The sequence below is a fragment of the Musa acuminata genome, chromosome BXJ2-2, assembly GCF_036884655.1.
Source record: "Musa acuminata AAA Group cultivar baxijiao chromosome BXJ2-2, Cavendish_Baxijiao_AAA, whole genome shotgun sequence".
Taxonomy (NCBI): Eukaryota; Viridiplantae; Streptophyta; class Magnoliopsida; order Zingiberales; family Musaceae; genus Musa; species Musa acuminata.
In genome coordinates, this window is record NC_088339.1 from 33,771,597 (window position 1) to 33,792,243 (window position 20,647).

The 20,647-nt window shown below is 35.0% G+C and overlaps 1 protein-coding gene across 8 annotated transcripts; it reads left to right on the top strand.

Moving 5' to 3' along the window:
• Window positions 1-28: 28 nt before the first annotated feature.
• LOC135584720 (beta-galactosidase 15-like) lies at window positions 29-20,293 on the top strand. Of its 8 annotated transcripts, none has more exons than XM_065097165.1 (19): window positions 29-301; window positions 1,293-1,388; window positions 1,484-1,596; window positions 3,680-3,746; window positions 4,719-4,811; window positions 6,237-6,380; window positions 6,576-6,664; window positions 7,379-7,484; window positions 8,284-8,371; window positions 8,517-8,641; window positions 9,807-10,004; window positions 12,276-12,508; window positions 13,275-13,390; window positions 13,585-13,682; window positions 16,245-16,355; window positions 18,350-18,460; window positions 19,079-19,287; window positions 19,599-19,947; window positions 20,038-20,293. In XM_065097165.1, exons 1-19 carry the CDS (start codon window positions 116-118, stop codon window positions 20,170-20,172), a joined length of 2,667 nt encoding a protein of 888 aa, XP_064953237.1. In that variant the 5' UTR covers window positions 29-115; the 3' UTR covers window positions 20,173-20,293. The 8 variants fall into 8 exon arrangements, with proteins under 8 accessions (XP_064953237.1, XP_064953238.1, XP_064953239.1 ...); XM_065097166.1 differs by having other exon boundaries at window positions 29-245; XM_065097167.1 differs by having other exon boundaries at window positions 254-301; window positions 1,293-1,383.
• Window positions 20,294-20,647: the final 354 nt, after the last annotated feature.

Consider the following 20,647-nt stretch of genomic DNA (forward strand, 5'->3'; position numbering starts at 1 on the left):
ATCTTTATTCACATAATTGCCACCACAAATCTTACTGCCAGTGGTTAAAGCGCTCCTCCGCCCCACCCATTCTCAATAAACATCTCCCGCTTCCGATCGTTTCCGCGACGGAGAGATGTTAGGGTTAGCGACCATTCATGGGGTCATCGTCGCTCTTGCAGTCGCAGTGCTTTGGGCGGGGGCGTCGGCCGCCTTCTTCGAGCCCTTCAACGTCAGCTATGACCACCGGGCGATCATCATCGGCGGTAAGCGCCGGATGCTCATATCGGCTGGGATCCATTACCCCCGAGCGACGCCCGATGTATGACCCGTGACTCTTGGTTGGAATTGTTCTCAGTTTAATTTGGGTATTCCCTTTTAGGAGGATCTCGGGTCAGTGACTCGATGAATGTCTTTCATTGTGTCCTGTGCGCGACGGCTATGGAACCCGATCATGCTGTAGCTTATGGGGTAGATGTTGGAAGATAATTGTTAAGAAGATAAATTTTGCCTTGGATAATTTGATTATATTCAATCGTGTATGTAATATAGGTTATACGTCCAATTATATTTATTTTATCATTTTTCTTTAGAATAAAAATAGATATACAAGTAATATATTGGACTTGCACCAGGACAACTTACTGTTTGTACTTCAATGCCAGAGAAGTTATTTTAGGTTTAGAAGTGGTAGATTATGATGTATTAGGTGACATGGATCACCTACCATACTTGATTGGAGAGCTCCATCAAGATCTAGGTGGAATCTTAAATCCAAAACAACTCATTGGAAGCACGTTTCTTGATGGTGACATCATGCGGTTCTTTCATTTTCTCTTTTAGTACATTCATCAAACTAACTCCTTAGACAAACCACATTTTATTTTGCCCCCTCTTATCGAGACATTGAGATGGTAAGAAAAGAAAAATCTCTAAAATATTATCTAAGGAAATGATCTATCTTGCTTCTTAACCAGTAAGATTCTTTCAAGTGACCATACACTATTTGGGGTTGGCTGATTGTCGTGTTGACAAAGCAGATCAGAACAGGGGCTTAATTGTTGGATTTATTTAAACTTAAATCTTCTTGTTATGCTATCTCCATTTTCATTAAGAAGGAGAGACACCTGTACTGTCATCAAACCAAATTTATTGGTAGGCAATATGTGCATTCAACTTAGTTCCTTTCCTGTACTATAATCTTTCCTTTCTTGGTTTCTCTTAGCGCAATTTCCAGGTGTAGGTTGGTGAACCTTTGAGTTGTTCAGTTTCCCATATTTTATATAGGAATCTTATAGATTATATACTGTCAGATGTGGCCTGGTCTGATAGCCAAAAGCAAGGAAGGCGGTGCCGATGTGATACAAACGTATGTATTTTGGAATGGGCATGAACCAATCAGAGGTCAGGTATTGTGCACAAATATTTTGCCATTGCAGGTTTAATTGCCTTTATTGCATAATGACCTCAGCTGGTCATCTTACTTCTGATGTTTCCTTTCCAGTATAATTTTGAAGGAAGATATGATATAGTGAACTTTACAAAGTTGATTGGTTCTCAAGGACTGTATCTTCATCTTCGTATTGGCCCTTACGTTTGTGCCGAGTGGAATTTTGGGTCTCTCCTTTCTCTTTCACACTGCTTCATTCTTTTAGGAACTGTATACTTTTATGATCAATGCTTATTCTATTAAAATTTTCATCTTGAGGTTCAAATTCTTTTTATGGATATTAATGTTCACTTTTTAAGTAAAGGAGTTACTTCACTACTTGCCTCACCTAGTTGTCTATTGCAACTATGAACTATGCATTTATATATATTTTTTTCAGTCATTGGTGGCTTAATATTGGAGTGGATCATGAAGTTTTAAATGAGTTCACTTTCAAATTAGCTACTACCACAGAAGCACCAACAGACCTGAAAAATTGAAAATCGACTGTTTTAAAATTCAAACTAAAACCATATATCAGATAGGCTAAATGAGACAATGCTTATATCACAATCGACAAGTGTGGTCAGATTGGGATTTCCATTACAGCATGTTTAACCTGCTAGTGACTCTATTTTTTCTGTTAGTTTGACATCTTTAACTTCTAAGCTAACATCTGACGCAAAGGTTAGCCTTTTTTTATTGTTACACTAGTTTGATGAATTTAAATCTTGTATTAATTTTCTTAACAGGTAGGTCATAACCTATTAACTAGCTTAGATGGACAGCTGTTAAATTACTTGTGAAATATCCTTGTCTGTTGGATTTTTCCTTGATCATTTAATTCATCATTTTTGATCAGCAAGATGCTGAAGTTGCATGCTTCCATTTATAAATCTGTTTTGGTGGCTGACCACTTACAGGGGCTTGCATGTGTACATACTAAATATATCAAAGTTGGGCCAGATTTTGGTGATTGCATTTCATCTGTAGGTGGCATTTTTAACTTTTTTCTTTACTGAGTAGTTAGGATCTGCCTTATGGCAGTATTTATTTTGAAAGACAGTTCAAAGGTAGGGTGACCAATTTATTCTTGACTTAGTAGTTTGGATCTGCCTTCTTGAAGAACAGTTCAAAAGTAGAGTGAAGTAGTGAACCACCTGTCATAAAATTAGGATTTTAGCAGAAAAGCCTGCTGAAGACAAGCTTTCACTTGTCTCAAGAATTGGTACAAATTGAATTATGGTGTTTGATATTGTGTGTCAGCATCACAAAGTGGCAGTAATACCATGTTTTAGGTTTCAAACACCTTTAAACACAGACAAATAACAATATAAGTAATGAGATACCAAAACAATTGTTACAGTTTTTAAGCATATTGTCCACACATATTTTGGAAAAAAAGTGCAGTAAGGTGGACAATAGGACTTAAGTTTATGAGGATAGTGTTTTTCCCTGAACTTTGAACATGAAAAGTCAGCAAAGATTGAAGCAAACTATGCAGCCGATTCAGTTGAAATTGAAGGATCACTTCATGAAGCTGAACATATGGGGAAGTGATGTAATCATAAGGGCCCAAAAAGCACCATAGCTGCTAGCTGAAGTTTTTTTTTTTTTTGTGTTTTTATTCATCCCTATTTCTTGGCTATTTTTTGTCTTCTCTAAAGGTTTTCATTTGATATGTCATATCAGGATGTTGCTTATGAAGCCATCATCTTGCAACTAAATGTATCTTTACAAAATTTGATACAGTTTAGTATGGATTTGGTGGTTAAATATGGAAGACTAAAATTCAGCCTGTCTTGTGGCTCATACAACAAGTACCGATATATGAAGTGATGAGAACTATGACTATGATTGAGAGATGGGGATGGTAGCAACTGAAGACTTTGCTAAAATATGCTCATCTTTTTCAGTGCCCATATATAGTTATAGCAGGAGAGAGCACAAATTATATTGTTGAATTATCTTTTGTTAATGTGAGTCAGGTACTTTTAACTTGATGCAATTCTGGGACATTATCTGAGTTATAATTTTTGCTTTTTACATGTTTGCACATTTTATGGTATCAGTCTGGTCCTTCATTCTTTTCGATGCTCAAGTCCCACAACAATTGTAACTCTGGCAGGGATAATCACAGCTTGAATATTGTTATCTGGTTAATTCTTAATTCCCACTGTGTATGAATCAACATATGTGTTGTTATCATGAATATCCTTAATTCCTTATGATGTTGTTGCTAATCTCATTTGTACTTATTCTTTCTTCCAGAGGTTTCCCTGTTTGGTTACGTGACATTCCTGGCATTGTATTTCGAACAAAAAATAAACCATTTGAGGTATCATGATTTTTACCATACTGTGGCATGTCATGCATCCCTATCATCCTTTAGTGTTACACATTTAATGATTTCTCATTGTAATTATCTATTGCATGTTGCACCATACGATAAATTGGTAATGTGCAGTGTCATGACCGGTAATAATTTACACAAATGGGAGAAAGTCACAGCTGATCTTTGTTCCTGAAGAAAAAATGATGCCTAGACAAATAACAGTCTTTATAGTTTTTAGCCAATAGGAATTCTTGACTATCTCGTGGTATTATACTTTTCAATTACTGGTTTGACTTTACACTCTTCTGGTGCTTTTGGTGATCCTCATGATCTTTTTGGTTCTAATGTTTTAAGTTATGTGTTGAAGTATCTGGAATTGACAACAGCTTTGTTTTGTCAAATCATTATGAAATTTGACTAAACTGCAAATTTTCTCTTCGTTTTCATATTTGTAGATTTTCTCATGTATACTCTTGATTTCTTCAACATTACTTTTGTCAAGGTGATGCTGAACTAGAACTCTGGATTGACCACATACAAAATACCATGTTTTTTCAACTTATGAAGAAGCAGAATTGAAGCCTGTCATGTTTTGCTTGAACCATAAACCAGATTTAAATGTCAATCCATATTGATTATACTGACTGATGTATTAGTGCAACGTTGTAATGACATGCATTATACTGATCACTACACTTCAAATATTTTATATAATATTTTTCCAAGTGTTGGATCGTGGTAATAGTCTGATGGTAATATTTTATACAATTTTACTACATGTCATGGATTATACCATGTAGTAATAGTCTGATGCGAAAACATAATGTCCGTGTCTCAATTCCAAAGGAAAGAAGAGATAAAATTGGCTCAAGTTATCTTTTATATTTGATAAACATGATATGATTCTTGGCACATTGGGACTTCTACTTGCCTGTTCTGTAGTACATATATTGATAAGGTTCTCAACTTGTGCAGGATGAGATGCAGAAATTTGTCAAGAAGATTGTTGATATGATGAAACAGGAAAATCTTTTCTCATGGCAAGGTGGTCCAATCATCTTATTGCAGGTTGTATGAGAATGTGTGAACTCCATCCTTGATGTTCAGTCTTTTGTTTAGAAGATTTGAAATAACACTCTTGTTATTCCTTTTACATACAACGAGCCTTGAGCTACTAGTTCCACTGGTTGGCTCTCATTTATGCCAATACGACTGTATGATAAAGCAAAACATCAAGATTTCAAAGAAACAATAGACTTTATATTTCCATAATTGGCTTGTAACAAGGTTGAACTAGTTTATAACTCGTGATCTTTGCTTTCTAAACTAAAAGATAGATATATAGAACTCACATAATTATCATTTAACAAAGTCTGCAGAATGGGATGATATAATGGTTATAATCTTTAATTTGCTTACCTTGTGCTCTTATGTCTAAAATTATTCCAAATACCTACTTTTTTTCTGAAAATTTGAATGGGCAATTTCTTTTTCATTGGGAGTGAGAGGGGTACAGATGATTCTACTTCCTACATATAAAAACTTCTGACCTCTGAACGGATCCAATACCAAACAAGGACTACAGTACCACCCGAAACGGTATGGTACAAGTGGTATGTACCGGTTTGAGCATGGACTGATACACGGACCATCCTCATTTTGGATAGTCTGATTAAAATAATAAAAAAAGTAGAATAGTGGTGGGGCCCTATCTGACTCAGTGTTAAAAGAAGAAAAAAAAAAATTAGTGAGCCCTCTTCTCGTAGACGATGCTGCTGCCCTTACTACTGCTGCTTTGCCGTTGCTTCCCAAGTACACTGTTGTTGTTGCTTCTCCTCCTCCTCTCCTTACTTCGTCTTCCTTCTTCCTCCTCCGCTTCCTCTTCTTCCTTCCTCCTTCTCTTGTGTTCCTCTTCTCCCTCTTTTTCTTTCTCTCCAAAACATCGGTATACATCGACGTACCATGTGTCAGTACATCGGTACTGACCAGTATGTACCAATTCGATAGATCTCCGAGATGGGTCAGGTACCGAAAATGACAAACCTTGATACTATCATCTTAGTTCTTGAACTTTTCCAATTACAACAACGACAACAACAAAATTTGAAGTCCAACTTTTCCCATTATTACTTTAAAAAGATAAAGCTGCGAACCTAACTAGCAGCAAAATAATGCCTTGTAGCTGATGTATGTGGGCTATATGGCTTCATCACCTTGGAAGTCATCCTGATTCTAGAGTTTCTATTGTTTATTTTGATGTAAGAATAATCGCAGTCTCGATTTTCGCATTATAAGTCTGCCTGAAGAAACTTATGAAAAATCGATAATGCATGCTTATCTCTAGCGTGTGTTCTTGTAAGGAATTAATTCCTGTTGTTAAATTGATTGCTAGGTTTGTAGACTTCGTGCTGCAGGAGCTTGCTAACATCTTGTTGGTTGCAAATATATTTGAATTTTGAAATACTTCAATTGACATACAATAAAATTCAACAGATTGAGAATGAATATGGAAATATTGAAGGGCAGTATGGTCAAGGTGGCAAAGAGTATGTTAAATGGGCTGCTGACATGGCACTTACCCTTGATGCTGGCGTACCATGGGTTATGTGCAGGCAAAGTGATGCTCCTGAAACTATTGTAAGAATATTCACTAAAACCATTAACTTCTATCCTTTTTGCTACTTTGTAATCTAGTTGGTAGCATTGAATGAACTGAGCCAACTAACATTTACAATTCTTTGTAAAATTCCATACATTGAGTTCCATAACTTGTCAAGAAATGATTCTTGATTAGATTCTTCATCTTTGCTTAATTTTGATTTTATATGGCAGATCGATTCCTGCAATGCATTTTATTGCGATGGTTTTAGGCCAAACTCTTACAGGAAGCCAGCTCTTTGGACTGAGGACTGGAATGGATGGTATGATGGTGCTTACCATTGTCATTCTATTTTCAGCTAATTGTAGTGCTTATTGTTGTCATTCTTTTGCGAACTAATTGTGGTGGTTATCTTGTCGTTCTTTTGGGGGCTATCATTGTCATTCTTTTGCGAAATAATTGTAGTGGTTATCCTTGTCATTCTTTCGTGAACTAATCAAGGTGCTTATTGCTGTCACTCTGTTGCAACTAATCACTGCTTTTGTATTTTTTGATTGTGATGTTATAAGTTATTTTACTGGTATACTTTACCAGTAACTTGCCTGTCTTGCTTCCTAATATCAAATGGCTTTATGCTTAACCAAAATATAAGAGGTTCTGGAATATATTCATTGCCATTACTGATATTCATTAGCTTATCCTGCTTCTTGTTAATTAGTTTATCTAATGCATATAATATAACATATTTGTGCCAGTTTATTGGTCATTATAAGCTTGTATTATTTGACATATACTAGTAATATGAATTCTCTCTTGGAACATACTTCTACTGAATTCTAAATTGATTTCTACATTCTTGTATAAATCAATTCTACCCTTGTTTTTCTGCAGCGAGTAGTCCCAGGCAAAACTTTTAGGCTGCTATTCTGTTGGATGCATGAAAATAAATACATGTATTTTTGCCCTTTTTTTTATATACCTGGTTCCAAACATATGATGGTTCATTGGAGCAAACTCAAAATTATGCATACTTCAGGTATGCTTCTTGGGGTGGAAGGGTGCCTCATAGACCTGTTGAAGACAATGCTTTTGCTGTTGCTCGTTTTTTCCAAAGGGGGGGAAGCTTTCACAACTATTACATGGTAGTATGAATATCCAAACTTAAAATCTTTACTTTTGCTGTCTTATCTTTATAAAATCTATGCTTTAGAAGCAGATAAGCATCATATTGGATCTAATGCAGGGTTTACAATACCGTGCCATACCGCTTGGTTCGGGCGGTACATATCAGTCCGATAGAGGACCAGTATGGGTGGTATATCGGTACACCTTAGTGTATCACTGTATCGTGTGTTGGTACGTTCAGTATAGCTTGGTACAGCTTGGTACATACTGTACCAACAGCTGATCGGTATACTGGTATGGTACGGTATTTAGAACTAATGTATTCATATATGATGGCTGAATCATTGCTTATGAGCTGGTTCTTATGCATTCTTAATATGATGCTAATCTGCTTTCAAACAGCTATAGCAGTTAACACTGCTTATGAGCTGGTTCTTATGCATTCTTAATATGATGCTAATCTGCTTTCAAACAGCTATAGCAGTTAACACTTTGAAAACTGCAGACAGAGTGAGCTGCTAAATCATTACTTTTGCTGTCTTATCATTATCAGAAGCAGTCAACACTTTCATTTATCAAATGCTATGACCTTTCCTTTAACACAGGTGGACCTTATCAGTAGATGTGTTTCACATGTCACAACATTTATTTTTATTATCCAAGTTGCATTGAAGTTCTTAATTCTTATTGAGACAAATTTTAGCAGTATAAGTGATAACAAATTTTTTAAATGAATATTGACTAGCATCTATTCTGTACACATTTTAGTAATCCACTTCATGCTAATATGCCATTAGATGTTGCAAATGATTTCAGTTTTTTGGTGGAACAAATTTTGGTCGGACAGCTGGTGGTCCCTTACAAACAACTAGTTATGATTATGATGCTCCGGTTGACGAATATGGTATGTGAAACTTGTGGCTTTAACACAGCTTGTATGTTAGTTGCTTAGTGGGCAAGCTTTAGTTATTACTTGTGTCTTCTGAGATGAACAACACCAACTATTTTGGGAACAATTATCATTGTCTGACAGCTGCCATCTTCATCAGGCCTTTTGGCTCAGCCTAAGTGGGGACATCTGAAGGATTTGCATGCAGCTATTAAGCTTTGTGAACCAGCTCTTGTTGCCGTTGATGATGCACCACAATATGTAAAATTGGGTTCAATGCAAGAAGTATGCTTCAAATGCTGCTACTCGCCACAGACTGCTTTATTGTTAAAGAGTTTTGCTTAATTGACTATTTTTTCCTTTTGAAAATAATGGAGTGAAACTCCCATATAAAGAATCGTGCCAAATACTTGGACACCACATCCACTAGGATTAAAACCTATTACTGCATCAATATGAAGAGGGGAACCAAGCAACCAATTACTAGGCAAAGGCCCAATTGACATATAGAGATTATGGTTTTATTTCAATTCATGTTTACGTGAAACTATCCTTAGATGTTGACTTCCATCTGAGGAAAAAAAAAGGTTTTTGATGTTTACTCTTTTCATTTGGTGACATATAATCACTTGACACTTCATCAAAGTTGTATCAGGTAAACATCCTTAGAAACCATGTTGACTTCCATCTCGGGAAAAAAAATGGTTTTTGATGTTTACTCTTTTCGTTTGGGGACATATAATCACTTGACACTTCATCAAAGTTGTTCCTCTTGATATGAGTATCAAATATTGTTAATTGTTAAATAGTAGTAAAACACAAAATTTGATGATTAATTTCCACAAAATCATAGTTTATATTACTTATGATGTTACTTTTTAAAAGTTTGGATGTATGGATGTATGCCTGCAAATCCACAGAGCCATTTTCGCACTTGAATGTTGATCAATACCATCATGACCACAAAATCATACCATGTTTGGTATCTTTTGTAGCAAATTGCCATATGACGTGGGAGTGTTTGGTATCTTTTGTACCATCAATACCATCAGGATGTCTCTTGCAAGTTTCATAAGTTGCCACATGACATTGTACAATCTTAAATAGGTTTTCAAGACTGCTCAAAGAAGAAGTGAAAAGGAACCTAAAGAAAAAGGAGACAATCTTTGAAATGCTAGTATATTTTAAAATAAATATTTCTAGTTCTTCCCGTTTAACATAACCATAGGATTCATCACATGTTAGTGACATTGAGGCAATGAGCTGATTAGTCTTTGAATTGTTTCAATGTGGGCAATGCATAATTACTTTCGTTAGCGAGTTCTTAAAATTGTATAAGTTGTGTATACATATGCAGTCTAGGTGCTGAGTTTTAATGTTGGTGTAGGTAACATGATATCATGCTCTAATTAGTTGATCTTTTTGCTTAAGTTCTATTTTATGACTGCAGGCACATATATATTCCAGTGGTTTTGTAGACACAAGAAACAGTCTTCCACAGAATGTGAGCATTTGCTCAGCATTTCTTGCAAATATCAATGAAAGAAAAACAGTTACTGTGCAAATTTTTGGTGGATCTTATTCTCTGCCACCCTGGTCTGTAAGCATTTTGCCAGATTGCAAACATGTGGTTTTTAACACTGCAAAGGTTAGATTTCCATATCCAGGTTCTAAGATGTTTGTTTGAGATTTGATTAAACGACAAACCTTTGCTTTAGTAGAGTTCTATCATTTTTATCTTTTACATCAAGGGAGAAAAACACAGTAATTTCAGGAACAAGACATTTTGATGGTGGCATTTCAACAAATATTTGAGACTAAGTTCATCATGATTGATACATTTGTTCTTTTAATAGTGAATAAAATATATATTATTTTGATTCTCGAGGTCCAACCCAAAAGTTGATATGGTATTTCTAGGGCAACCGTGTGATCCTTAGTTGGTGGCAAGTTTACTTGTATGTGGAAGCACATAGTTGCGAAGTGATGCACAAGGAACAAATGAATGTGGCAGTGGTTTCCGTCAGACATTGCCATACATGCTCCTTTCGATTATTTGCATGGCATTATGGGCTTATAGGGTGCATATAATTGCTATAATGATCCCTTTTGAGGCATGGATTAAAAACACATGTTTTGATATGCTAAACGTTACTTTGATAACCAGCAGTAGATATATTCTATTCATGGAATCTTCCAAAGTTGGCATTGTGCTCTGAAGTTGCCAAAATATTATGAAAAAGTATTGATGAATTAGTGCAGAAACAATGTACAAAAAGCATTGTTTCTACTTTCTATCATGCTTTGTAACCATGTAACTTTTGATAGTTTCAGAATTTATTCAAATGGTGCTTAACCCTAGGCATGAGCTAGTAACTTTCAGATATTTAGGATGGAGTTTTACTAAACTTTAATAAATATTTTGGTGTTGGGCTGGTAACGACCTTGAGTCAGAAGGTCCAGTCAGCTGGGCCACACTATTCTTATGGTCCTTTAGGCTTACATTGGCATTGCAGAAACAACCTCAACTCATATCCCTGAAGTTCCAGCTAAAGTCTAAGCTTTATGTGATCTTATTCATTCACGATGTCATTGGAATTGGAGGATGCCCAAAGGTGTACCTAGGAGAGCTATTCTTATACTAAGAACTTTGGCCTAGTACATATAAGAGTAAGCCGACTGGGTCAGGTTATCATAATGTAGCATGCCAAGCTTGGACTTCTAAAAGTGGAACCTTGGCCCATTCCATTATCAAGCCTTTTAGGAGCCTTCTTTGATAATGAACTTGGAGATTATAAATTGAAGAATAAAGAGTATAATACATTAAATATACTTGGAATATTGTTGGAAATGTAATATGAAATTCTCACTTAGGTAACACAGTTTGTTGCATCGGAAATAGTATGTTTGTGAAATCCATAAATTTTTGGCTTATCAAAGTGATTCCTTGTGTATGGAGTTAATTTTCTAGCAATACTCCACCAACCTAATTAATACTAAAAGCAAATTGTAACACTTGGGATTTCATAGAACTCCTTTCTAACTTTCACCGTGATTTTTAAGAAAGAGATTTAGCATGCTTGTTTTTATAAATCTCATGTAATGGGGTAATGCTAAACTCAAGGTTTCAAATCTCAATCATACCAGTTAGTACAAACCTGATTGTACTGATTCAACCTAGAGTCAGTATCAAAACATATAGCTTGATACCGGTACATTATCTTTCATGTTTTTTTATTACTTTATTCAATGAGAATAGGTCATACAGGTTAGCATACTGACTAGTATATTGGTTCCATATCAATCTGATAGATTACTGAAATTGGGATTGGACCAAGATTTAACTTCTTGGCTAAATTAAGCCATTCCATAATTAGCTCACCTTGGGTGAACAAGGATTGCATGTTCCACTATGCCATGTCATACCTATGATGACTAGCATATGCCATCACACCAATTGCATGTGCTTGGCTTGTGCCATCTTGTGTTAGTTCCTATTTCAAATTGTATGTGGCAGTGATGATGGCAATTACATGTAAGCTATAAAAGATGCTACTAAGGGTGGAGATCAGGCCCAAATTTCTTTTATAAAAGTTCATCATGAAATTAGTTTTCTTATTAGAATATGGTGATATATCAGATAATGCTGATGGGCTCTCTTCAATCTGTTTACCTTTATAAAAGAGGGATGTGGATCACGCTTGTACTCTTTTACCTAAATGACTGGCTCATGGATATGTAACTTAATGACCAGATATTGTAAATGAAAATTGATACAGCTATATGCACATAAGTGATAAGACTGCTAAAATTTGTTGCTTTCTGATCCAAAAGCTGCATAATAGGTGGGAAGGAAGAATATTGCCATTTATTTTTCTTTGTACTTTTGACTTTATCTAAATTGAATTATATTTTTCAGGTAGCTACTCAAACTTCAATCAAAACAGTTGAATCTGCTTCTCCTAGCTTTTCAAACACAACTGGAACTGGAGATATAATTCTTTATGACAAAGATACTTATATTTCGAAGACATGGATGACTTTTCATGAGCCAATTGGTGCATGGGGTGATAACAGCTTCACCTATCAAGGCATATTAGAGCATTTAAATGTTACAAAGGACATCTCTGATTATTTGTGGTACTCTACAAGGTAGATCATGATCAGAAGCTTTTGGACTACTATATGTGAGCTTGCTTATAAAGAACTATTGAAAAAGAAATTCCATGAATGTTTGTACAGACAAGTATACAACTCATTTGATGGGTGACAAGATATAAAATCTCGTGTGAGACAATCTGTCAGCACCTTCTAGTTTTTGGTCTTATACTTTTTGGCGTTCTAGTTTGAGTTTGAGACGACAATGATCGGTGTAGGTAAACTTCTGTATCTTGTTATAATTTTTTCCTTTTCTGGTGATGGAATATTCGGCAGGTTGACTGTGGAAATAAAGTTAAAAGTTTGTGTTTCCTGAAATCTTAAGTGGAAAATGAAACTGGAGTCTTCTTAATGGTATAATTTAGTGATGCTTGAAACTAATACATATGTTGAAGAGGAGCATGATATTGACGTGCTTTGACATTGTTAGGGTGAAATATCTCCTTCATGATGTTTTCTGCAACATAGGTTTTTGAGTCTCCCTTATGTCTCTAAAACAAAAATTTATTTGGTAGTTGGTGTGGCTTCTTGATAGCCTAACTGTGCCTCGAGAATTGTAAGGATTTTTAACCTTAGTTATATTCATGTTTGATTTAAAATTTAAATAGAATATATATCAAAGTTGGAACTACTAGCCTTGTCATGTTTTGCAGTTCACAGAAGATTTTATTAGAAATGAAAATTTAATAAGTGGTACATTTTGTTCATTATATGTGATTATAATCTCTGTTACTCTTAACATGACTATCATTTGTTTCAGAATAAATATAACTGATGAAGATATTACATTTTGGGAGGAAAAGGGCATTCATCCGTTGCTTACGATTGACAAAGCACGTGACGTGGTTCGAATTTTTGTGAATGGTCATCTTTCAGGTATCTATTAATTTCTGTAGGTTAGTGACCATGCACTTCTATACCAATTGGTTACCAGTGTATGTTAATATTTTGTCAGCATGCTCTCAATAAAACTGTAGATGCATATGATGTTATCTAGTTTCGCTTCACATTTCACAAATTTATTTTTTAAGCTTCCTCTTTATTCATCTAACATATTTCTGAAATTAAAGCCAGTCAAGTTGGTAAATGGGTTCCAGTGAAAGAGCCAATTCATCTGGTTCAGGGATCCAATGATTTAGTTTTGTTGTCAGAGACCGTTGGCTTGCAGGTACTGTTTATTTGTGCTAGACTTTTCTTTTAATTTACTTAGTGCCATTTTTCTCAAGAACTCCTATTATTTTCATATGCATCTTGCAGTATTCGAAATTGAAAATCTGCTTCTCTAATGTATATATTATTTTCAAGGCAACTGCTTTTTAAAAATGTTTATGTTACATTTAAATATTATGTTTTTTAAAGAATCGTGCAAATTAGGACATTAAAGCTTGTTGATGTAAAAAAATGTGCAGATTGATATTTACAATTATTATGGGGAATAACTAAAACAGGACTTAGGATTTCTAAGTTTATAGTTGAAGATTCTAGAGAAATTTCATGCTTTTGTTGTTTGGATAGTTTTGTGCCGATGATTTGTGGGTAATACTGACAAGAAGTGAAACTTTGGCAAGTTGGAATCCAATTTGGATACATCATCTTTGTCAATGTATACTCAGCTTGACACCTCTAAAACAGCCTTGATTAGTTAAATTGGTTACCAGGCTGGCCTCCCTGAGGAGTTCCTTGTTGGATATCTACTTTCATGTTGATGAACCATGACAACTCATTCCATTTCCTGGTAGCCTAGTATATCACAAACAAACTGTATTTCTATCCTCGATGACTAGAGGAACCTTGTGAATCACTGGAGGCTTCGTTAGAAAGATTTCTGGAGAAGTCTTCCTCTTCCACAACTCGATTTGGTGTCCACGATGTGAGAGATAAGAGTCAGGACTCAGGGAGGGTTTTAGTGGCCCAACTAAACTTTAGTCGTTGATTGAACTTGAAGGATAGCCAGAGATGTTATGTCCTGAGACACTTGAACATGACCCAAATTCCTTACCAAGCACTACTTTGACATGATCGTGATCCTTGGAGACCCAACTTACATGATAACGCCCGACTAGATACATAAGGTGTATATAGATAGTCACGACTCGTGATACCCCATCACAGGCACAACGTACATGTACTAAGTGCAAGAGCTAGAGTAACATTTTTACAACATTCACAAAATAAGCAGAAGCAAACTTGTAATCACTTATTACAGTAGTCAACAACTGTAAAATTCGACCACAATTTGCAACGTGTAGTGCTTCTATCTCGCTATAATATTCTCAATTTTAGAGCATAAAGCAATGTCACTGCACCATGAATGGTTCCGGGGGGGAGGGTTGGGGAGGGAGGGAAGGGGTCGTGCGTAGGGCGCACACTTAGTCCATTTGTTTTCAACAGCCTCATCCTTGACCACATCGACATCATCTTTCTGGAGACTATTAATCGTACATGAAATGTTCAGTAAGGGTATGCATATCAAGTAGCGCCTAGTACTAAATTTTGAATTAAACGCTATAATAATCATAATGTTCCATAAATTAATTCTTGATAGTTAAACATGGGCATAACATGGTATGAATATAAACGTAAACATGATATAACATAACATGGAATTTTATTCATCTCCTTAATATTACCATATATCACAGTTTTGTTCATTTTATACATGCCTTGCATGTATTATGTCACTTACATGCGAACATTTGCATCATTTCAATATATGAACGCTACACAATTTTGTATTTCTATACATTATATTACATAGTGCATTTGCAATAACATCTATCAGCTTAGCCTTCTATCCTAAAGTTAGATGACACGAACATTGACACGTAAGTAGCACTCACATCGACACATTAAACATAATGTCTATAAACCTTTAGAAAATGTGTACTAGAAACATACATGGATGTACTAATATGCTGTCCTATAAGTAGTCATACCTAAAGGACTTCGTATGCACTCACTTGTGGGTGCATGGCTTAGCAAGGCATTTGTTCAGGAATGACCATATAGGCTTTAACTTGAAAAATCATGTGTGCTTATATATACATGTAATATGCTATATGCTTATGCAATGGTCATGTACATGCTAAAAGCCATAAGTTTGCTTTTTCAGATATCATGAAACACGAACACCTTATAAGCATCTTATTCATGGCATTTAATAAAACAAAGTATCAAATCATTATTTAATAACCTTAAATAGGCAAAAGTATCTAATTAAACTAAATAACTATAACTGACAATATGCAGAACATTATAACTGCTATAATTATGTAATAAATATCATTAATCAATGAAAATATACAATTATCATCAATTGATCATATAAAGTTAATCATTTGATCATATAATCAATAAGTTCAAGTATAGCATGAAAGATTGAAAGGCATTAATTTAGGCACGTGGTTATATATATATATATATATATATAATTCAATATTATCTTATTCATTAATTCATCATCAATACTTTTTCAAGGATATACACAAATGTAAGTAACTCCGTCTTTGGTTGATGTGTTATTCTTTGATCATTTTGTATCTATGACATTTATGCTATTCTGCATATTTCCCTTGAACAAACTACTCAACTTCCTGTCAAAATTAACAATTCAAATCATATCCCAATCTCCTGTCAGATGTATATTGATATGAGTTTCACATCCTTGTTAATCACCCTGAGAACACACCTAACTCCTAACTGATTATGCATTCTTTTTATTGCACTGTAGAATTATGGTGCTTTCCTTGAGAAAGATGGGGCAGGGTTTAGAGGGCAAATAAAAGTGAGTGGCTTGAAAAATGGAGATATTGACCTTTCTGATGCCCTGTGGACATATCAGGTATGCTTTATTCCTTTAGTTTAAAATGCTAGTTATAATATTTTCCTATGAAATTCTTTCTACCATCTCAATAACATATCCTATTTTGCAACAAGCCGCTTTTGTTATGTTCTTATGTAGCTTTGATATAACATATTGATGGGAATTTCCTGCATGTTACTTGCTAGTTTTGTTGAGGAAGCTTTTACAAGAATATTCACTCTCTCATGAAACTGTCATTTTAGTTGTTATTTGATGGAAGAACAGTGCATAATTAGCAACCATATAGTGTCAAAATACTCAACAATATATGTTTTCTTGTGAGCATGAAATCAGGTGTATGTTTCTAGGACCCAAACCAATGGACACCAAATAAATCGATAGTACGAAACATGTTCCAGCTTTTATTGTTTAATCAAGATGTAGGGTTTTCCTTTTCTCGTTTCTGATTAGCATGCCTATGCTGACATGGCATTGGCACAGTGCTTACTAATTGCATGTACTATGCCACTCATTGGTTGACAATATTATGCCATAGAAACACCACTTGCTGCTGAGACAGGTTGAGTTTTTATATGGATAACAATCAATTGGAACAACTCGAAACTTGAAAATGTTTTACTTTCTAATATGCATTTGTAAATTATAGGCCAAAGAGCAAGCAATTGATTGGATATTTTAATTATTTTTTGAGTTTGTTTTGGGTTTATATTTTAACAAACCATTTTTTGAGTTGGTAGTTTGCTTCACAAATATGCCATAAGGTCCCAGCTATTCGAGATTGGCAAAGTAGATCTTTCCCTATCATGGGGCTCTATTGAGGCCTACATTAGTCAAATGAAGAGGATTAAATCTTTTTTATTGTCTCTAATAAAGTTCTTTTAGGTCTTTTTTTTACCTTACCTTACACCACTAGTTGTAGACGCTCATCTTCTAACAGGTGCATCTATGTGTCTTCTTTGAATATGTCTATACAAATGGTTTTTCCTTGTGTTATCCTTAAGTCTTATGTTCTTAACTGTCCCTAATTCTGTATAAATGTAAATGTTTTGTTTTTTCTTTTCTACTAATAAACAGTAATCCATCCCTATCTCAGTGATATTAACTTCTGTATGAGTTATTTTCTTAGTTGATCATTCTGATTTATAAAGCATAGCTAGCCTTACAATCATAATGCTTAGCAGGTTTAACAAAGTATTTTTTGGGAATTTTAAATGCCAGATTTTGGCCAGAAGGGCATGGTAGGAAAGGTTGGGTGAACATCAAAGTGTTAGGTGAATGTTTGCTTTCTAGTACTTGTTTCAAAATCTAATGGACTACGCAAAAAATCATGACTAGGGAACCTGGAAAGACTACTGCAATGAGTTTCCCACTTGCGAGTCATGGACAAAAAGGGCAGGCATAAAATTGTTGAAAATGATGACTATGGAGGAAATAATGTTTTCCATCTTTTCTTGTAAAGTTTACACACACACACACACACACACACACACACACACACATATATATATATATATATATATATGTATATATATATATATATATGTACATACATATACATATATGTACATACATATACATACATATATATACATATATACAAAGTCCAGGTTGAGGAAGAATCTAGGCATAGAGTTTTAGCATTGTCTACGAGATCAGAAGCCTCAGATGGAGCTAAAGCAACAGAGCCTTCAAGTCAAGTTGAGTCGACAACAGTATAAAGTACTAGTTGTTATGATGTCGGTGCCGTTTACACTCCTTGTCGGCCAGTTCCCATTCTTGTTTCAGAGGTCGCCTATACCCATGATTTAAGTAATACTATAATATGTCAGCAAGTAATAAGTGACTTTACATATATATATATATATATATATATATATATATATATATATATATATGAAAATCATTGGTCACTTAGTCCAGTTTCTTATGCTTTGCAGCTTCTTGTCTTCAGAATTACCTGATTTCTTGATGCTAGGAGTGATTTTACAAGTTCTCTTTGCTGAAAAATATAGGTAGGACTGAAGGGAGAGCTTGCAAAACTATATACTCCTGAGAATCAAGAGAGTGCAGATTGGATTGACGTGCAACCAGATTCAATTCCATCATCCTTTACATGGTACAAGGTAAGCAATTTTTAAAAAAATAGCTGAAAAACAATTCAACTTCTAAGTAACCTCGTTTATATGGTTTACAACCAGCATTTTAATCTTTTCTGTTGACCAAATACTAGCAGTTTGAAGTTATAACTCCATATTGCAATACTTACCAGTATATTATGTTTTTGTTGTATTTTAACATAACTCATCATTAGAAGTAATATCTCCCTATTGCAATATTTGTTGGTAGAATATATCTGTGTTGTATGCTCATATTTTATTGTAATAGTTTTCTTAATTGTCCTTTGTATACTTCATTATATCATTGATTTTATGCCTATGTATACTTGGTTATATCATTGATTCTATACCAACTCTGAAGCTCATTATATCTCTGATCTGGAACATACTTGAAGACTGGCAAAATTCAAATTCGTAAGCTGCATGACACTTGATTGCAGAATAAGGAACTAGACAGTAAACACATGCAGAAGGCTAGCAGGTCATTTTAATATTGTTTGTATGAATGTATTTCACAAGATACATTGACATGACAATGATGTTATAGTCTCTTTATTCTAGTCTTAGCATGAAATGTTAACAGTAAAAGTTAAATGAGTTAGCTCCTTTGGTTTCTTGATGCAGACAACATTTGATGCCCCTGAGGGTGACGATCCCATTGCCCTCGACTTAGGGAGCATGGGAAAAGGCCAAGCTTGGGTCAATGGTCATGGAATTGGACGATATTGGACACTAGTAGCTCCAAAAAATGGATGTCGTGATTATTGTGACTATCGTGGAGCATACCATGAAAACAAGTGCACAACCAACTGCGGCCTGCCCACTCAAAGTTGGTATGTTGACATGCTACTTAAAAACGATAAATTTAAATTACTGTTTAAGTTTTCCTTACTGCACATTTGACATAATTAACAAATTTATATTCCCTTGTAATCATTATATATATTCTTGTATGGGACTTGCTTTAGAGGAATATATAGCCATTTAGAAGGAGAAAGAAAACAGCCAGCTTCTGTTTGCAAATCAAGAAATTGATCTTGTTACCAGTGTGGGAGTAGGCTGTCTTAAATTAATGTCATTGCTGAAGATTTTATGTCGTTGTTAACAAGGTCTACTACATTAAGAACCATAATAATATTTTCAGGTACCATGTTCCAAGAGAATGGTTGCAGGCTTCAAACAATCTACTAGTGATATTTGAGGAAACAAGTGGAAACCCCTGGAAGATCTCTCTCAGGGTGCACTCCACCTTAACAATCTGCTCAAGAGTGTGGGAAACTGACTATCCACCTCTTTCAACCTGGTCACAACCAGATTTTGTGTACCGCAAGAATTTGATCGATGAGGTCGCACCAGAGATGCACTTACGCTGCGACGAAGGGCACGTCATCTCCGCCATCACATTTGCAAGCTATGGAACACCAAGCGGTAGCTGCCGGAAGTTTTCCCGAGGAAAATGTCATGCAGCAAGTTCCCTCTCTGTGGTGACAGAGGTTTTTGTTCACATTATCTGGTTTTCTTTTGTTTTTTGTTTGTTCTTTTGAGTACTAATAATTTCCTGTATTTTTCTATTTTTGGTGCAGGCATGTCAGGGTAGAAATAATTGTACAATCACTGTTTCAAATCGGACTTTTGGTGATCCATGTCGACGCACTACCAAGGCTTTAGCAGTTGAAGCAACATGCACATCCATCACTGGGTATCAAAATGTGTCATAGATCTCAAGAATTAAACTACTCTTATTGTTGAAGATCTTCATGTTCTGGTCATTGTTATATCTAAAGTGTAAGCATGAAAATATGTCTACTAGAAATCATGGAAATAAATTTTTTTTTTGTATATTTGTGATTGTTCCTGTGTTCTTGATGCTCTTGTTTATTTGATGACTGTTAAGGATATTATTATACCAGTACAAGATCAATTACTTCCAGCCAAGCAAAAGAATGATACTGTGTCATCAATGCTGATTTTGGCTAAAATAAACTGCGTCGTGGCCAAAAAACTTTGCCATCTTTAAGTGGAAAGGACACGATCAAATTTCTCCAATATCAACAACAACAAGAACAGTTTATTATTCATACAATTAATGGATCTCAAAGCTCAAGTTTGTGTAAACATGTTCTGCACACGATTTAATGTAATGCTTATGGAAAAAAAAAATGCTGATAATAAAAATGACAATGATCATCATGT